Source organism: Syngnathoides biaculeatus, chromosome 11 (genome assembly GCF_019802595.1).
Source record: "Syngnathoides biaculeatus isolate LvHL_M chromosome 11, ASM1980259v1, whole genome shotgun sequence".
NCBI lineage: Eukaryota > Metazoa > Chordata > Actinopteri > Syngnathiformes > Syngnathidae > Syngnathoides > Syngnathoides biaculeatus.
Window position 1 is genome coordinate 25,672,275 of NC_084650.1, and position 17,757 is coordinate 25,690,031.

The window sequence follows — 17,757 nt, forward strand, 5'->3', positions numbered from 1 at the left end:
AGTCACAATTACAAACTGTTTTGAATTATTATTTCATCATCTTGTTCTATGACACCAAGGATGTGACTGGGGAGTAGATTTCCGATAAGGATCGACCCTTGAAAATGAATAATATAAAACAAACTGTAACAGGAGCTGGACTGATAATGATTGGAAACTCAGTCTAACCGTGTCCACGCACTTTAACATGGAATTTAGATGTGTGTATTTTAGGTTACGTTACGATTTTTATACGTTATTAATTTCATCTGCATTATCGTGAGTGGGGAATTGTTGTCATCTGAGTATCTGCACAGATCTTATTTTAGACTGTCACGTGATCAGATCACGCATCGGTTTTACAGGCACCGTAGCTGTCCTTGGAATTGCTACGCCAATATATGCTTCCGCGCATAATAGTTCGCCCTTGGTCTGTTTTATTTATTTTTACTGATGAGTTACTCAAATAAATAATTCTACAATATTAGCCATCCGCGTTACAGGAGTAAAATATTATTTGATGTTTAGTACTGTTGTTCCCTCGAAAGATGCGGAACTACTTTCTGGCCAAAATAATGGTTACACCCACTTCGCCATTTTCTATTCGATGGGTGCATTGTCGCGAAGCAACAGCAAGATTTATCTTAAAATTACATCCAATGTCTCTCTAATGAGTTACTGCGGATCGAAGTGAATTGTCTACCTATTTTTCAAACCAGGTTGTATCTACGACTGACATTTAGCGACGTGTGACGTAGGAAAAAATAAAGGTAACGCTTCCTTTATCGGCTGGCAACGTGCTTGTTGTTCGCCAAAGACGACTGCCGGGTCGCACGTTTTTCCTCTTAAAAGTGTAAACCTGACGGCTGACACGTTGACGTCCTCCGGGCAAGAGTCGAAGACCGAGGAGATGGCGAGCTCCGTGGGGAACGTGGCTGACAGCACAGGTCGGTTTGGTTTTACAAGATAAAATGGCGAGGAGTGGAAGAAATCATGAACAAAAAACAAAACGACAAGCGCGAGTTCGCTTTGTCTGTGTCTCGGTGATCGATTTAGCTGTTTAGCTCCATTACGTAAGACTGAACACGAATTGAGTAACCAGGCAAATGCTGCTGCTTACCTCTGATTTTTGTTTCATGGTGTTTCCCCTTTTAAAATGACAACCCCGTTTACCACAAATCTATTTAGACTATATGATATGCATTTGTCACAAGGAATCCCGCCCGCCAAGGTTGATGTGAATTATTTGAACAACTGATCTTACTAGAATGACAGGGTTCATATAAAAGCAATGCTTTTACATTGCTGCTAAGCCTCTGAAAATACAAGTAAATGAATAATGCTATGCTGTCTCCCTTCCATATTTGTTTTTTTCCACTTCATGCATGTATTTCGTCTTCATTTCTAAGTAAAACAAAAACACTCTATGTTGAACTCATTGTCCTATAAAAGCAGCATGCACATTTTGTTAATGTAAAATCACCATTGAGTACCTTTCTCCTATGTTGGTTGCAACTATCCACGCTTGGGGAGGGAAGGGGGGACTCCCCCCTCCAGAGAATGACCAACAACAATGCATTTTAAGTTAATTTTCAATTATATGTATTGAAATCCAATTATGTTATCCTTAATGCAAACATCACCTTTTTATTATTAGAAAAAAAATCAATATATTTTTCTTTGTGGCTTCATTTTATATGTTACCTATCTTTATTGTTTTATTTTTCATTTGTCTGACATTTTCCATCCATCACATCTAACGTCTTGTTTCCCCCCTGCCTCCCTGCTCCTTGGGCTGTGTTGGTGCTCCAGAATCGACAAAACGTATTCTTTCCTTCCAAGGGTTGGCCGAGCTGGCACATCGGGAATATCAGTCAGGGGACTTTGAGGCAGCAGAGCGCCACTGCATGCAGCTCTGGCGACAGGAGCCAGATAATACAGGCGTACTGCTGCTCCTGTCCTCCATTCACTTCCAGTGCCGAAGACTTGACAGGTGAGGTCGGGGCATCGAGGAGGCGATCCAACCGAGTTGCAGCATAATGCTGTGGAGGTGCAGGGATTTATGATTTCTTCTGTCATCCAGTAACTATCTTCTGGGTTTTGCTTGCTAATTAATTAAATCTGTTTCCCAGCAGTCAAGGTAGTAGCAAAGATCTTCTTTTACAGGTTTCATAATGAAATGATTGTGTGTTAAGGTTGGAAATCTTGATGTTTTAGGACGTCTTTAACTCGAATGAGATCAGTGTACTTTCATTGATCTTCAGTTTGTGTTGCTCATCAGCTTTACCTATAGCGTTAGGAATTATTTTCATATACAGTGGGTGTGGAAAATATTTACAACCTCTTAAGTCTGTCAGTCTTTGTTACATTGTAGCTGGTTGCTAAAATAATTTAAGTTCATTTTTTTTTACTCACTGTACACACAGCACTGTATATTGACAGGAAAAACAAACATTTCTTGACATTTTTGCCAATTAAAAAAAAAAAGAAATACCACACGGCCATAGGTATTCAGACCCTTTGATCAGTATTAAGCAGAAGCTCCCTTCTAAGATAATACAGCCATGAGTCTTTTGGGGAAAGATGCGACCGTTTTTTTCACACCTGAATTTGGGGATGCTCTGCCATTCCTCCTTACTGCTGCTCTTAAATTCTGTCTGGTTGGATGGTGAACGTTGGTGGACAGTCATTTCCAGGTTTCTCCAGAGATGTGATTGCTGAGCTGCAGGGGTCTCTTGCTGGGCCATTCTAGAACAGTCAAAGTTGTTCTGAAGCCACTTCTTGGTTATCTTCCTGTGAGCTTACAGTGATTGTTTTGTTCTAAGGTGAACATTCAGTCTGGTCTGAGGTCCTGAGCATTCTGGAGAAAGTTTTCATCCAGGATATCTTTGTACTTGGGCGCATTCATCTTTCCTTTGACTGTAACCAGTTGTCTTCTCTGCAGCTGAAGAACACCCCCAGAGCATAATGATACCACCGTTATGCTTCACTGTTGGAACTGTATTGGAGTGGTGATGAGCAGTGCCAGTTTTTCGCCACATATACTGCTTAGAGTCTAGGCCAGAAAGTTTCATCTTGGTCTCAGACCAGAGAATCTTTTATCACCATCTTGGAATCCTTCAGTTATTTAAAATGTAATTAAATGATTTTAACAAATAGCTACAGTAGTATAACAAAGACTGAAAAATTTAAGGGGGTATGGATATTGTCTGTACCCTTTGTAGGAAGGATACAATCCTCTGTCCTTATCACCTGATGGTCATTATGAAGGAGGAATTTTTAAATTCAGTTGTTTCATTTCTACACATTTTTCCCAAAGGTCACACCTTTTCATTATTCTCGCCCGTTTTCTCTACCTTTTGGCCATTCACGTTTTGGCAACTGCAGCATGTTTTTGTGGTTTCATGAAAAATAATACTATAAAGTACATTTTAATTTGGAGTGTGAAAACCCAATTTGCTTTTCTAAGTCCTCCAAAAGATGTGCCATGCAGTTTTTTTTCTGTTATGACTGTGTTGTTTGTTGTGTAGCGAGCCATAGGATGCTGGATACAATACAAACTACAATCCTATTTTAGTATTATTTGGGATTTAATATTGGCTTGGTGGTGCCCCAGTAGACGTAAAATATGAATTAAAGTCATCCACAAGTTCCTGAGTTCCAGATGTTTGTCTGCCAAGAGGCCTGAATTGCTTAAACATATTTAGGTAACGAGCGAAGATCTCCCACTTTCAGCTCAGAGACGGCGCTGTCACATAAGAAACGTGTACTTTTCTCAAGCGGGATTCTACACGACTGCAACCAATCAGAGGAAAGGGCCAGTCATAGCCAACTACAGACAAAGCAGATACAATACTGGGGAAAACGAACTTTCTGATCACGTGGAAAAAAAAAAAAGTATATTTTCTGCAATGAAATTGAGACTTTTATAGTGAGTCCATGTTTGACAGTCAGTCTGTGGAGGTCTAAATAGCCAAAATATAAACCTTAAGCTTCACCAGTCTATTTTGTCTGGCTAAATGAAACATGGAATGGACATGTTATGCATCGCATTTCGCTGAGCACGTCATCCAGTTAAGATGGATGTCTCATTTCCCATCACCTCAGGAAACAAAACAAGCAATAATTGTAGTTTTTTCAGTTCATAGACAGTCATTCACACGCAAACATGAAAGTTAAAGATATCTGGTTGTATCTCAACAACTACCGTACCTACTAGCGTTCCATTTGGACTATGCTTCCTCCTCCTGAAGTGTATAAATTTTCTTGTTCCTTGGAAGTATGTGCAATCAAATCAGTTCTACTGCTTTAGTTCTTGCTTTTCTGTATTTCTTTTTAAAAATCTATCCAGCATCTCCCGTATACAGCATGGTGGCAGCCATTTGCCTTCCAACTTTGACTCTCCTCAATTGTTTCTGGTTCAACAGGTCCGCCCACTTCAGCACATTGGCGATCAAACAGAACCCAATGCTGGCCGAGGCGTACTCTAACCTGGGGAACGTGTACAAAGAGCGGGGGCAACTGCAGGAGGCCATCGAACATTACCGGCACGCTCTGCGATTAAAACCAGACTTCATCGACGGATACATCAACTTGGCTGCAGCTCTGGTCGCTGCTGGAGATATGGAGGGAGCGGTGCAGGCTTATGTGTCAGCATTACAGTATAATCCCGTAAGTATAATGCATCATGTTGAAATCAGATCTCGCCATCAGTAGCTAGAATAAACAAATTTGGCTTTTAAAACAGTTGTGTGCTTAATATTGAAAATGGGGGTATTTTCCTCTTTCCCAGGATCTGTACTGTGTGCGGAGTGACTTGGGCAACTTACTTAAAGCCCTTGGGCGCTTGGAAGAGGCTAAGGTATGTCATCCTGGTCTGCCTTTTGAGATGATGTGGTGTTTGATTGGTTGTTTTTCTGTGTTGTTTTTAGTGTTACCCTTCCTACTAAAGCCATTTGTATGCCACTGACCCTTTTTTTTTTTTAAACAGTAAACAAATTGAGACCCTTAATCTTCATCTCAAATAGGATTTTTTTCCTGTCACGCTAGAAGTGTGCATTGCATACTACCGTATTTAGAAACCTTTGGCATTTTGGACTATAAGTTGTCTAAATTTCAATAGAGCAAACCTGTAACTTTTCATTTTATGGTGAAAACCTATATATATATATATATATTTTTTTTTTTTTACAACTTTTCCTGAGTAATTTAGTTTTCCCTTCAACCCCTTATATGACCATTTGTCCTAATTCCTTTTAGTTTACCTTGGCCTTTTACAAGCTGTCACCCACCCCATAGGAAGAAAGGCTGTATTAAGTCAAACACGATAGATATTGTAATTTTTTCAATGTATTTAATAATTGACTTTGGCGGGCGGGGGGGAAATGCTGGCTCGGTCTGTGAGTAATATATGAACTGATAAGTAACTAGTTTATATTTCCAGTGCTAAAGATAAGATGGTTTGTAACCTAGCCACTGTACTCCAGTATTATCTCCAGTTAATGGACATTACACTTGCTTCCTCCCCCCCATTCACACTGAGTACTTTTAGCCTTCTATTTGCCACTTCAATTCTTTTCTGCTTGTATTTGCCACTTCAATTCTTGTTCCATTATATGGGGCTCCCTGGGTCAGGTCAAATCTGGAGGTGTGCAGTTGTTCCAGTGGTTACAGGCCCTCTTATTTCATACTTAGATGGGGGGGTTTGAGGAGTGGGGATGGAGTATCAGGGAGTGTTGAGCTCCTCTGTTCTGTCGCTCCACCCCCCGCGCGCTTGCTAAGGATTGGTGGAGTCTGCGCGCCTGGAGCTGTCTTCCTGACCTTTCACCCATCCCCCAAAAGTGCTGAAGAGGCCTTCAACAGTCCCTTTTATGCACCCATTCTTGTTAACTGCGCTTCCCTGTGCTTATTACACCCATGTTTTCTCTTATACCATCAAATAGACAACCATATAGTTGTATCAGCCTAAACTCAGGTGCTTTTCAATGCCACCTTCCATTGGTGTCAGGCAGACAGCTCACAATCTGTACTCCACCGCCTGCGTCAGATGCGGTTTTAAAAGGACAGGCGTGCGCAGCAACAGCGATGACTTCTTCATTTCAGAGCTGTGGAGGCTTCTAGATCCAAATAAACCACAGACTTTTTTTCCTTACCCCATTGGCCAGGATTCAAGAGAGCAGGCCAGGACAAAGCATTTTAAGCAATAAAATATTTCCTGAAAATGCTAAAAGGCAGAAAATAAATGATTAATTCTTCTTCCATTTTGCTTCAGATATGTAATTTCCCCAAAGCAATGGGATCAGTTCATTATGTTTTAGATCAAGCCAGTAACTGCCCTCCTGTAGTTACATCTAAATTGAATTCATGTAACTGATAGAACTTGAACCAACAAACACAACAAAGCCTTTCTCCACCCCCTCCCCGTAACCCCAAAACATTTTTTGGGTTTTCTTTTAAACTAAATATTTTTTGTTTGTTTGTTTTGTTTTTGCATGAATGACTACTGAATATAGTCAGTTATGTTTGTTGTGTTTTGGAAAAACCTGCTACATTTCCATGTTGAAAGACAAATGCATTATCAAATTTACTAACAATGTTGTTTCTGATTTTGTCTCTCTTGGTTTTTCCTCAACTGAAATTGTTGTATAGAAGGTTTCAGGTGGGTGACACTATTCCTGCGTAGGTGCCCGGCGGAAAGGAACACTAAGGGCAGCCTCAGTCTTCTCTTCTTCCAGCCAGCCGCGGCCACCTCTCTGACAAAGTCCAAAAATATGGTAACGGGTTTGTAACAGCCAGCAAAAGAAAAACCACCTCACTTCACGCTTGAGCTCCTCTTTTGTGGCATCTCTTGAAGAGCAAATGAAAAAAGTAGCAAAAGAAATGACAGTAAGCATTTTTACGATATGCTTATACTAATTACTGAGTTCTATATTAAGTATAAAGAAACTTGGATTTGGAAGCAATAATGGTGACAAGTAAGAATGCTCTAACTCTTACATAACTTGTTTAATTTTCCAATTTTGTTTTATTTATTCCTTCTTTATTGAGTTGCAGCGCTCTGATGATGCAGATATTGCGCTGTGAGTCTACAGCCGCGCAGGGGCTGCGCAGCGATGCCCTCCAGGCAACTTATAAGACAGCGCGTCAGCATGCGACCCCTATCCCAAATCCCTATGGCCTCTTGGTTGCAGACCTCTTTACCCATAAAACCAGCCTCGCTCCCACATGCCCCAGTATCTCTAAAATTTAGTCACATACAATTTTGTCCTCAATGGTTGCTACTGACTTAAGTATATTATTTGCATCATAACTTGGCCAGTTGTTGCTGTGGTCATTTTTCCAGAATCCCGATTATTGAAAGCGATGATGGGTGTGAGCGTGTGCCAGTCTGGTGTGGCAGTTTCCCTGCCAGAGGGTGTCGGTCTGTAGCTGTTGCACTGGGCCGTTCAGCAAGCGAAGCAGCGAAGCAATGGCCTTTGCCAGGAGCAAGGCTGCGCAAGCGTGGTGCATTGTGGTGGTGGCAAAACACACCCCGCGCGCCTGCGTGATTTTTGTTGCGCATGCATTTCAGGGACCATCACCTGCACAATCAGTTCACCATCGCAGGTTGTGAAGCGTAATGCAGGTGTAAGTCGTTAAATGGCAAAATAATAGATTGTAGCAGTTTGGATTGGACTTGTAATGTTTAATCTTGGTGTAATCTTTAAATGTTGCCACTAAGATTTTCAAACTGTGGCCATAACTGCACGATGAGGGACGATGTGTGGGTGTTGGTTGGATCTGCGCAGCGTAGGAATAAGCAATGCAGCTTAGCGCAGCAGACTTAAGCGCACGCGAGCCCATGCTGTAGACTCACTTTTTGTTTTCCCAGAGATTGGTCACTAATTTTGCTTTCTCTGCCCTTTTTTTTTTCTTGCTTATATTCTCTACCCTTTTTTTTTTAACAATCCCTTGTCCTCCCCTCCCCGTACTTTTCTCTTTCTACCCATTCTCTTCCTTTCTTGTTGCTTTTTTTCGTTGGAAACTCAAGGCTTGCTACCTGAAAGCCATTGAGACACAGCCCAACTTTGCAGTGGCTTGGAGCAACCTGGGCTGTGTGTTCAATGCCCAGGGGGAGATATGGCTGGCCATACACCATTTTGAAAAGGTCTGTTGCTTTATTTTCCAAATATCTGGTCATAACAAAAGTACAAATATTTTGTTAATTCTGTCCTTTTGTATATTTGTCAATTTTCAGGCTGTGACACTGGACCCAAATTTCCTTGATGCGTACATCAATTTAGGAAATGTTTTGAAGGAAGCTCGAATCTTTGACAGGTCAGTCATCTCAAACATGACGTTTTTGTGTGCATTCTTAGGTTAACCAACTTTGTTGATGAATAATGACAATAAATGTGATTTTCAAGACACTGAGCACAGATGCACACAATTCCGTGTTGTTGATGAAATATTAATCTTGGGAATATCTTGCTTTTCCAGAGCTGTGGCTGGATATTTGAGAGCCTTGAGTCTTAGTCCCAACCATGCAGTTGTTCATGGTAACCTGGCCTGTGTCTACTATGAGCAAGGCCTCATCGACCTGGCTATTGATACCTACCGCAGAGCTATTGAGCTGCAGCCTCACTTTCCAGATGCCTACTGCAATTTGGCAAATGCACTAAAGGAGAAAGGCAATGTAAGGCGACTAGTTAAGAGCACAGATTTGTGTACTTGTATGTAACTCAGAGGATCTATTACATCAGTCGACAAGTCAACAACTTAATGGTGAATTGGCCCAATATCTTTCCAGGTGTCTGAGGCAGAAGAATGTTACAACACAGCTTTGCGTTTGTGCCCAACGCACGCAGACTCTCTTAATAACTTGGCTAATATCAAACGTGAACAAGGCAACATTGAGGAAGCGGTTCAGCTTTACAGGAAAGCTCTAGAGGTATAGGTTGATGATTGATAGTTTACTATTGGGTAAAATGTCAGTTCAACCGGATCATCAAAATGGCTGAAATAAATTGCATGTTTTCCCAGGTGTTCCCAGAGTTTGCTGCAGCTCACTCGAACCTGGCCAGTGTTCTACAGCAGCAGGGAAAACTTCAAGAGGCACTCATGCACTACAAGGAAGCCATCAGGTTTGCATTCATGCAATAAATTTACTTTATATGATTCTATCACTACAGATATTAAATGATCTCTTACTTTTACCGAATACAGTTTTGATTGTCAATCTGGTACGGCAGAACATTGTGAGAGAGCATATGTATGTACAGATAATGTGGGTTAATAAACTTTTATGCTTTCTCTCAGAATTAGCCCCACATTTGCGGATGCCTACTCAAATATGGGCAACACATTGAAGGAAATGCAAGATGTACAAGGAGCGCTCCAGTGCTACACTCGTGCTATCCAGATCAATCCTGCTTTTGCTGATGCTCACAGCAATTTAGCCTCAATACATAAAGTATGCATTATTTCTCTTGACTGTAGTAGTTCTAATAACATATTGAATTGTTTTTATCAGCATTATTAAAAAAATTAATGGTTGAATTTGTATATAATGTATATAATAGGATTGTAACATGTTTCTAATGGAGTTAACTGTTCGATGTTGTTGGTCTGTTAGGATTCTGGGAACATTCCAGAGGCCATTGCATCTTACCGCACTGCCTTGAAACTCAAGCCTGATTTTCCTGATGCTTACTGTAATTTGGCACATTGCTTGCAGGTTGGTGTGGGTTTTTTTTATTTTGTTTTTGTACTATTTACGAATTAGGTTGTGTTCCTGTAGGAAAGAATGGTTTTAAGAGACAGTATTTCTCCCCATTTTTTTAGATTGTGTGCGATTGGACAGATTATGATGAACGGATGAAAAAACTCGTCAGCATTGTTGCTGACCAGCTGGAAAAGAATCGCTTACCATCCGTGCATCCTCACCACAGTATGTTGTACCCGCTCTCTCATGGCTTTCGCAAGGCCATTGCTGAGCGCCATGGAAACCTATGTCTGGACAAGGTACACGCTCTTTTCAAAGCAAGTAATATTCAGTTGTTTATGGGATGGTGGGCTTAGTGGAAGTGACCAGCGGCAATAGGTTGTTTTCTGACATGGTGATTGAGTTTGTTTGCAGGGTTGAGGTTATATGAAATACACATGGACAAAATTGTCATTACCAGAACACCAAGCTGCTTGGAGATGGTCTTATAGCATTTCCTTTTAATGTGATTTTGGCAAAATCTTTTTATGATACAATAAGCAAGGAAGCAATATTGCCTTTGTGGAATTTATTCCAGAAATTAAGTCTTTGCAAAGCGAGGAAAAGATAAAACCCTAACCCTCTTACGGGTTTTTACCTCTTCCCGAAAGTCACACCTGAAGTCCTTTCATTATATTAAAGTGAGAAAGCTGCGCAAAGAGAAAATGAGACAGTTGTCTATGTCCAGCTGCACCAAGTATTACACACATGGAGGCAGTAGGAAGAACATCATATGGCAGTTACCTAGTGACTAGTGTAACGAAAAGCATGACCGGGCTAGAAGCCACTACAAAACCAAAGCTCTGAATATTAAAGGTCGAAATAATAAACTAATATTTGATATATATGTAAAACGTAAATCTTCCAACACAATTGTCTATAATTTTCTTTCTAATCTTCTGAGACAACTCTCTCCTTCTGGTCTATGTTTAGTGTAGCAGTCATTCACAACTTTTCAACTTCAGGATAACGTGTACCACGGGGAAAATGACCGTTCGTATTGAGATATATGGACAGACTAGTCTAATGTCAGAACTTAGATCAAGTCAGAGTAAATCACAATCTTATACTTATTATAGTTAGATAGAGACATTATCTGTTATATCCCAGAATTTGTGTCAATGTAACTCAGGGGTGCCCAGACTCCTCTCCAAATAACCCCCCACCGATCTACTTTTCAAACAGCCAGCCTCTCACGATCACCCAGGGGGGCGGTGGGGGCCGAGTGGATGAGGAGGGGTGCACGCGCGCATTCCCGCGACTGCCGTAAATAGGAGGCCGGCTTGCTAGAACACCCCTTTTTATGCATGTGCTCAACGTATTGATCACACCTGAATCAAGCGACGAGGTGGATGATAGTATAACGTCTCTTTTTTTTTGGGTACGTCATCACATGATCAACCAAAACTGCCTTGCGATCAACGCATTGAGCACCCCTGGTGTAACTGAATTTTCTTTAGCAAGGCTCATGTTGATGACTTTCGACGTAAATGCGCTCACAGTACGTGAAGGAGCTCGGAACATGTGCTTTTGGCATCACTTCCGTATATGCTCAGTACGGTTAACTTGCATTTCCTTTTTTTGGGTGAATGCTGATTGTTTAGGAGCAGGCTTGTTTAGTTAACACCATTTATGAAATAAACACGTAAATTAATGTCAAGACTACACAAAATAAACGACGTCTTTCAATATGGATTTTTTTCTACTCGTGTAACAAATTTTACGCGCGTGATTTTTTTTTTTTTTTTTTTTTTTTTTTTTGTGCTCGACAGGTTTGCGAGCGTGATGGCGCCCCATCGGGCTCATCAACTCACAGTGATGGTGTAGTGGTGTATGGTCAAACAAAATTGTTATAAATCTGCGTTAATACATGATGATTGCAATCATTTTTGGGTGATTAATCATAAGTTAATTCTTGAACTTTGGCAACGCAAGTATTAATTGCATTTGCTTGTATTGAGTGGCACTTTTTGGTTGCACTCTGTAATAACAGATTCCGTTTTACCTTGGTCAATTTTGAATTGTTGGATAAAGGTTTTTTTTCTTAGTTTCATTTTGCAATAAAAACAGTTTTCATGTTATGTTTTTAAAAGTAGCACAGTAAATGTTTTCCCCAACAAGAGGAATAATCAAAGTTAACCTTGATTGCAACATGATAACATTAATGTAATCATCATTTTGGCCATAATTGTGTACCTTACAACCTTCTAGTGGGGCTTCTACCGTGTACCCCTTCTAATGATACCATTTCTACACCTTATCTTATTGCACAGATCAATGCTTTGCACAAACCTGCCTATGAGCATCCCAAAGATCTGACAGCCAGCGGTGGACGTCTGCGTGTTGGTTATGTCAGCTCAGATTTTGGGAACCATCCGACATCCCACCTGATGCAGTCAATTCCCGGAATGCACAATCCTGAGAAATTTGAGGTGAGTCACTTTAATTGCAGAGACGGGTATCGAGAATTGGTGGAAACCAGTTCCAATTGGAATCATTAGTTGAATTTTCTTTATCGATCCAATTTGAATTGATGTGATAGTACATTTTATGCAGCATATGTTTCCTATGCAACAGCTGGAATTCACAGAACTACTACAAGTGGTATTAAAATGCCACATTAGAATAACTATTCTAAGTGAAGGTGCTAGACTGGCACCAGTAAACACAACTAAACATTTGAATTTTCGCTGGAAACGGCCCCACTTCAACTATTAAAACCCTTGGTGTAGAAAACAAAGGTGCGTTTTCATGCAGTCAAAACGTGATTCAATGACTTTAACTATAGGAAAGCATTCTGGGAAAGGGGCTCATGCAAATTTTCCGGGTGTTATGCAAAAATTCACCGCGCCAGAAACTACCAGCGGAAGTTTCCCTTGACCTCTTCGGGACCTCAGGGAAGGCTGAAGAACATGCATCACAAGCTTGCTGCAAAATTTATAGAATGCGATCATGGTGCATTTACAACCCAGCAATTTGTAAATACAGGCTGGCACATTAGTTGATTTATCTTTCATGATAAAGGTTACCTAATAATGAGATAATGACATAATGAGAAGGCTGGATATAATATCCAGCGGGTGCTTATTTATTTATTGTTATTTATTTAATTATCTCCATCTCTTTAAAGTCCCCAGTTTTTTTTAACGCCCCCAAAGTACAATTTAGAGAATCGAAAAGAAAATCGATAAGGATTGGAATTGTTAAACAGTATTGAAAATGAAATCGTAATTGTAATCTTATTAGTCTTATCGCTACTTAACTGTAAATACTAACTTTTTCCTTTTAATTATAAACCGAAGCTGCATAGGTAATGATGTAATTGGATGTGGTTTCTGTCTAAGTATTTTCTCATTTGTGTCAAAAAACACCTTTCCCTTCCGTCCTAAGGTGTTTTGCTATGCCCTGAGCCCTGATGACAGTACCAACTTCAGAGTGAAAGTGGTGGCAGAGGCTCATAATTTCACAGACCTGTCACAGGTAACTTATTGTATTTCCTACTGATGATCCTAGCTACAATAAGATGCATCTACCATAATTCCTGGACTATAAACCACACCTGATTATAAGCCTCACTCAGTACATTTAAAAAAAATTTGTACATGCATAAGCTGCATGTGCTCCCACTGAAACATGAAATATATACAAAGAAAGACAGTACACAGAGTTTTCAAAGTTTTAATACCTTAGCTTTTCTTTACAAACAGTGTCTGTGACGCGGTAGTAATACAGCACTAACAGGCCTGGGTAAAAAAACATACCGGTAAAAGTCACCGAGATGCGGCACTAACACAGCAGCAACACGGTTCAGGCCACCTGCTTTTATCACCTCTGAAAGCTTTTTTTCGGGTTTTTACATTGCTCAAGTTCTTCCTGCTGCCGTTTCTAGCATCTCACCATCGAATCATTTATGTCAAGTTTACGTACAGGAGCTCTGTTTCCTTTTTTATCGACCAGCTCGATTGCTTTTAACCTGAAAGCTGCATCATATGCATTTCTTCTTGCATTTTCCACGATGAGTGTCTGTTCATGCTAATTTTGTTCATGCACACACCGCGAAGTTACATTAAACTTGTTTCTTCCTCGACACATATATTATTATACACCTGTCGCACTCTTACCTTTTCTGCTCGAGCGCCCCTGGCGGGTGTTGGGGAAAAAAATGCATAAATTAACGGCATCATTTTATAAGCCGCAGTGCTGAAAGCGTGTGACAAAAGTCGCGGCTTATTGTTCGGAAATTACAGTAATTGATCTTAAAAAAAACAAGAAAAACTCTAAGGACTTTTACTTTACTGATACCAGTACCTCTACTAGGGACCCTTACTGATACCAGTAGCTCTACTTGTAGATTCCTTGTAATGGCAAGGCAGCTGATCGCATTCACCAGGATGGGGTCCACATTCTGGTTAACATGAATGGCTACACCAAGGGAGCCAGAAATGAGCTGTTTGCCCTCCGCCCTGCTCCTATTCAGGTAAGATCAACCATCATATTGATCCTTAATAATTTCAAGCTTCATCTTGGCATTGTCTCAAAGAATGACTCTTAAATGGGTTGCCTAAAAAAAAAAAAAAATGCCACTTTGTTTTCCCCCCTGGAACAGGCTATGTGGCTAGGTTACCCTGGAACTAGCGGCGCTCCCTTCATGGACTACATCATCACTGACAAGGAAACATCACCTGGGGAAGTAGTTGAGCAATATTCTGAGAAGGTTGCCTACATGCCACATACCTTTTTCATTGGCGATCATGCCAATATGTTTCCTCATCTCAAGGTTTGTACTACCTCTATGTGATGTCATTCATCTTTCTTTTTGCTTGTTTTTTTCTTTAAAATCTTTTCATCCATTTTTTTTACCTGCAGAAAAAGGCAGTAATTGATTTCAAATCAAATGGACACATTTTTGACAACCGCATTGTTCTCAATGGTATTGATCTGAAGGCCTTCTTAGATAGCCTGCCAGATGTCAAAGTGATAAAGGTATTTATATATTATAGTGTGGATGAAATGTGAATTTTTTTTATTAGTAGTTGTGTTCAAAAGCACTGTGCGAATGCTAGTCAAGGAATAACAATTATTCCCGACAGCTGAATAAGGATTTTCCCTCCCAATTTGGAGGAGATTTGTTGAACGTGGAACTGGAATTGTAGCTTTGCAGTAAAGTGGAATTTGTTCTCTTGGCCAGATGAAATGTGATACCAATCAGGAACCTGCTGCAGACACAAATGGAGCATTGTCTATGCCTGTGATCCCAATGAACACAGCTGCTGAAGCAATCATTAATATGATCAACCAAGGCCAAATACAGGTCACAATCAACAACTTTACCGTCAGCAATGGCCTTGCAACCACACAGGTAGGGATTACACCATTATATTGCAACAGTTGTCACCGTGAGGCCTGCATTTTGCTGTTGCAAAGTCGTGATCCAATATTATTGAAATTAGGATCAATTAACATGTACTGTTCAAAACAGTTTTTGAAAACGTGTACCATATTTTTAAACAAATGTTAATGCTTATATGATTAAAATGGTTTACAGAGAACCAACCAACAAAATATATAATCTTTAAAAAGACCAATGAAGTTTTTGCTGACCAGCTTCATTGGTCAGAGTGAATGTTCACAGTGGTGTTTCTTTATTCTTTCTGTCTTGATGTGGAGGAAAATGTGACACACTTTGTGATAGTGTTGTAATGTTATTAATGGAATAGAAGTACCGTAATTTCTGCACTATAAGGCACACCTAAAAGCCTTTAATTATCTCAAAAGCTGACGGTGCGCTTTTATAATCTAGTGTGCCTTATATATGGATCAATATTGAGCCTTTAGTGCAGCTCCATCTAATGGATGCATAATTTAACTCGAGCCTCTATTGTAGTGTCTATTCTATGCGCCTTATAATCTAGTGCGTCTTATATATGGGACATTTTTTTTAAATAGATAATTCATTGGAGGTGTGCTTTATAATGTGGTGCGCCTTATAGTACGGAAAATACGGTAATTAATTTCACCTCCCTTTCAGATTAATAATAAAGCTGCCACAGGGGAGGAGGTGCCGCGCACAATTGTTGTGACAACCCGTTCCCAGTACGGTCTCCCAGAGGACTCTATTGTGTACTGCAACTTCAACCAACTTTACAAGATTGACCCCCCAACTCTTCAGATGTGGGCCAATGTAAGTCAGAGCTGGGGCTACTCTGCATTACACATTAATGGCAAATGTTCATCATTTTAGGTTTGTGCTTTTAAGGAGCTAAACCTCCTCTTTCCTACAGATCCTAAAACGTGTGCAAAACAGTGTGTTGTGGCTCCTTCGGTTCCCCGCCGTGGGTGAGCCCAACATCCAGCAGTATGCTCAGAACATGGGGCTGCCCGGTTCTCGCATCATCTTTTCTCCAGTAGCCCCCAAAGAAGAACACGTTAGAAGGGGTCAGCTCGCAGACGTATGCTTAGACACACCCCTATGTAACGGTCACACCACAGGCATGGATGTTCTGTGGGCCGGAACACCAATGGTTACTATGCCAGGTAGGGTTTTTATTATTTCTGAATAAATACATGTACTAGTTCTCAAAAAGGAATGCAAACAATATTGAAATTATTTTTACCCATTAAAATCCCTGTGAAGGTGAAACCCTTGCCTCACGAGTGGCTGCTTCACAACTCAGCTGTCTTGGCTGTCCGGAACTCATCGCCAACAGTCGACAGGACTATGAGGACATAGCAGTCAAGCTGGGATCTGACATGGAATAGTAGGAAGAAACTCATTACTACCTCAGAAAACCTTGTATGTTTGTCAAACTTGTGCCTGATTTTTTTTTTTGTTTGTTTTTTGTTTTTTTTTTTGTTAATCTTCCCCCACAGCTTGAAGATGATTAGAGCACGTGTTTGGAAGCAGCGCATCTGTAGTCCTCTCTTCAACACCAAGCAGTACACGATGGACTTGGAGAGGCTTTACTTGCAGATGTGGGAGCACCATAGCAATGGCAACAAGCCGGAGCACATGTTTAAAGTCCACACGGTAGAAAGCAGTGAGAGTGCCTGAACTGGAAGCCCTCCCATTTTTACCTTCTCACAATACCACCATGTTCCGACACCCCCCCACCCCCCTTCCAAAAAAAAGGAAAAACATAAGCATTCTAGCTTGAAAGGTTTACTTGCAGCCCTCTCCCGTGGATGATTGTGTTGCACACCCTATTCGAAGTATGACTCAGTGTCTTGCACACACACACACACACACACACACACACACACCACACACACACACACGTATTGATCAGGCAACCACCCCATGATGTTTTTGTATTAGTTGATTGTGACTACAGTAGAGGAAAGCATGAGACAATTGAGTGACCACTGAACACTCTTATGTGCTTGGGTCAATAGTATTGTGTGGGTGTGTGTGCGTGGGTGCGCACGTGTGCGTGGATGTACAGGACTAATTGCAGCTTTTGGAGAAAATATCTGACCCTTATAGTTGTTCTATTTAATATGTGTTTGGTTTTTTTTTTTTAAATGAGAATGTTGCGCCATAGAAATTGAAAGTCCAACAAGTTTTCAGCTTTAACATGCCATTTTAGCCGAGATTGCAACTGCTCTCTAGTTTCGACCTAAAGATGTTATTTAATGACTAAAAGGAATGGGTGTACAAATTATTTTGAATATGACATCCTGTCCTCACCAAATCTGGAATTTAGCCATCACTTCATTTTAATGTTACACTGCTTACGCACATTAATGGCCATTTGGATAAAGACGCTAAATTGCAGCAAAGATCAGAGCATATTGACCTTTTAAATCACCTGGAAGGAACAGACTAGGTAAGTATTTCAGCAGTTTTGTTTTTGTATTGTCTTTAGTTAATGCTGTCAATTATTCTTTGCTCTGAATATGAGGAAAAATAAAGATGGCAATTTGTAAATTCTCTCGAGTACGTTTGTTTTGTGTGGATATGTTAGCTAGGATAGGCTCCAGCACTCCTGAGGCCTACGAGGATAAGCAGCTTGGAAGATGGATAGAGTGTTACAGTA

General features: G+C 40.5%; 1 protein-coding gene across 5 annotated transcripts; it reads left to right on the forward strand.

Moving 5' to 3' along the window:
- Positions 1-554: 554 nt before the first annotated feature.
- ogt.1 (O-linked N-acetylglucosamine (GlcNAc) transferase, tandem duplicate 1) lies at positions 555-17,657 on the forward strand. 5 transcript variants are annotated; one of them, XM_061834609.1, is made up of 22 exons: positions 555-926; positions 1,792-1,972; positions 4,407-4,650; positions 4,772-4,840; positions 8,009-8,125; positions 8,216-8,295; positions 8,458-8,653; positions 8,768-8,908; positions 9,001-9,101; positions 9,277-9,430; positions 9,593-9,694; positions 9,802-9,999; positions 11,995-12,153; positions 13,112-13,201; positions 14,073-14,198; positions 14,328-14,498; positions 14,588-14,704; positions 14,910-15,080; positions 15,750-15,902; positions 16,003-16,255; positions 16,356-16,479; positions 16,592-17,657. In XM_061834609.1, the coding sequence occupies exons 1-22, from the start codon at positions 890-892 to the stop codon at positions 16,770-16,772; spliced, it is 3,165 nt and encodes a 1,054-aa protein (XP_061690593.1). In that variant the 5' UTR covers positions 555-889; the 3' UTR covers positions 16,773-17,657. The 5 variants fall into 5 exon arrangements, with proteins under 5 accessions (XP_061690593.1, XP_061690595.1, XP_061690594.1 ...); XM_061834611.1 differs by having other exon boundaries at positions 1,822-1,972; XM_061834610.1 differs by having other exon boundaries at positions 557-926; positions 9,802-9,981.
- The last annotated feature ends 100 nt before the right edge of the window (positions 17,658-17,757 follow it).

Coding starts and splice junctions, on each gene's coding strand:
- ogt.1 (XM_061834609.1), top strand. CDS start 890: ATGGCGAGCTCCGTGGGGAACGTGGCTGACAGCACAG. Junction 927..1,791: donor GAACGTGGCTGACAGCACAG/GTCGGTTTGGTT, acceptor TTGGTGCTCCAG/AATCGACAAAACGTATTCTT. Junction 8,296..8,457: donor GAAGCTCGAATCTTTGACAG/GTCAGTCATCTC, acceptor TTGCTTTTCCAG/AGCTGTGGCTGGATATTTGA.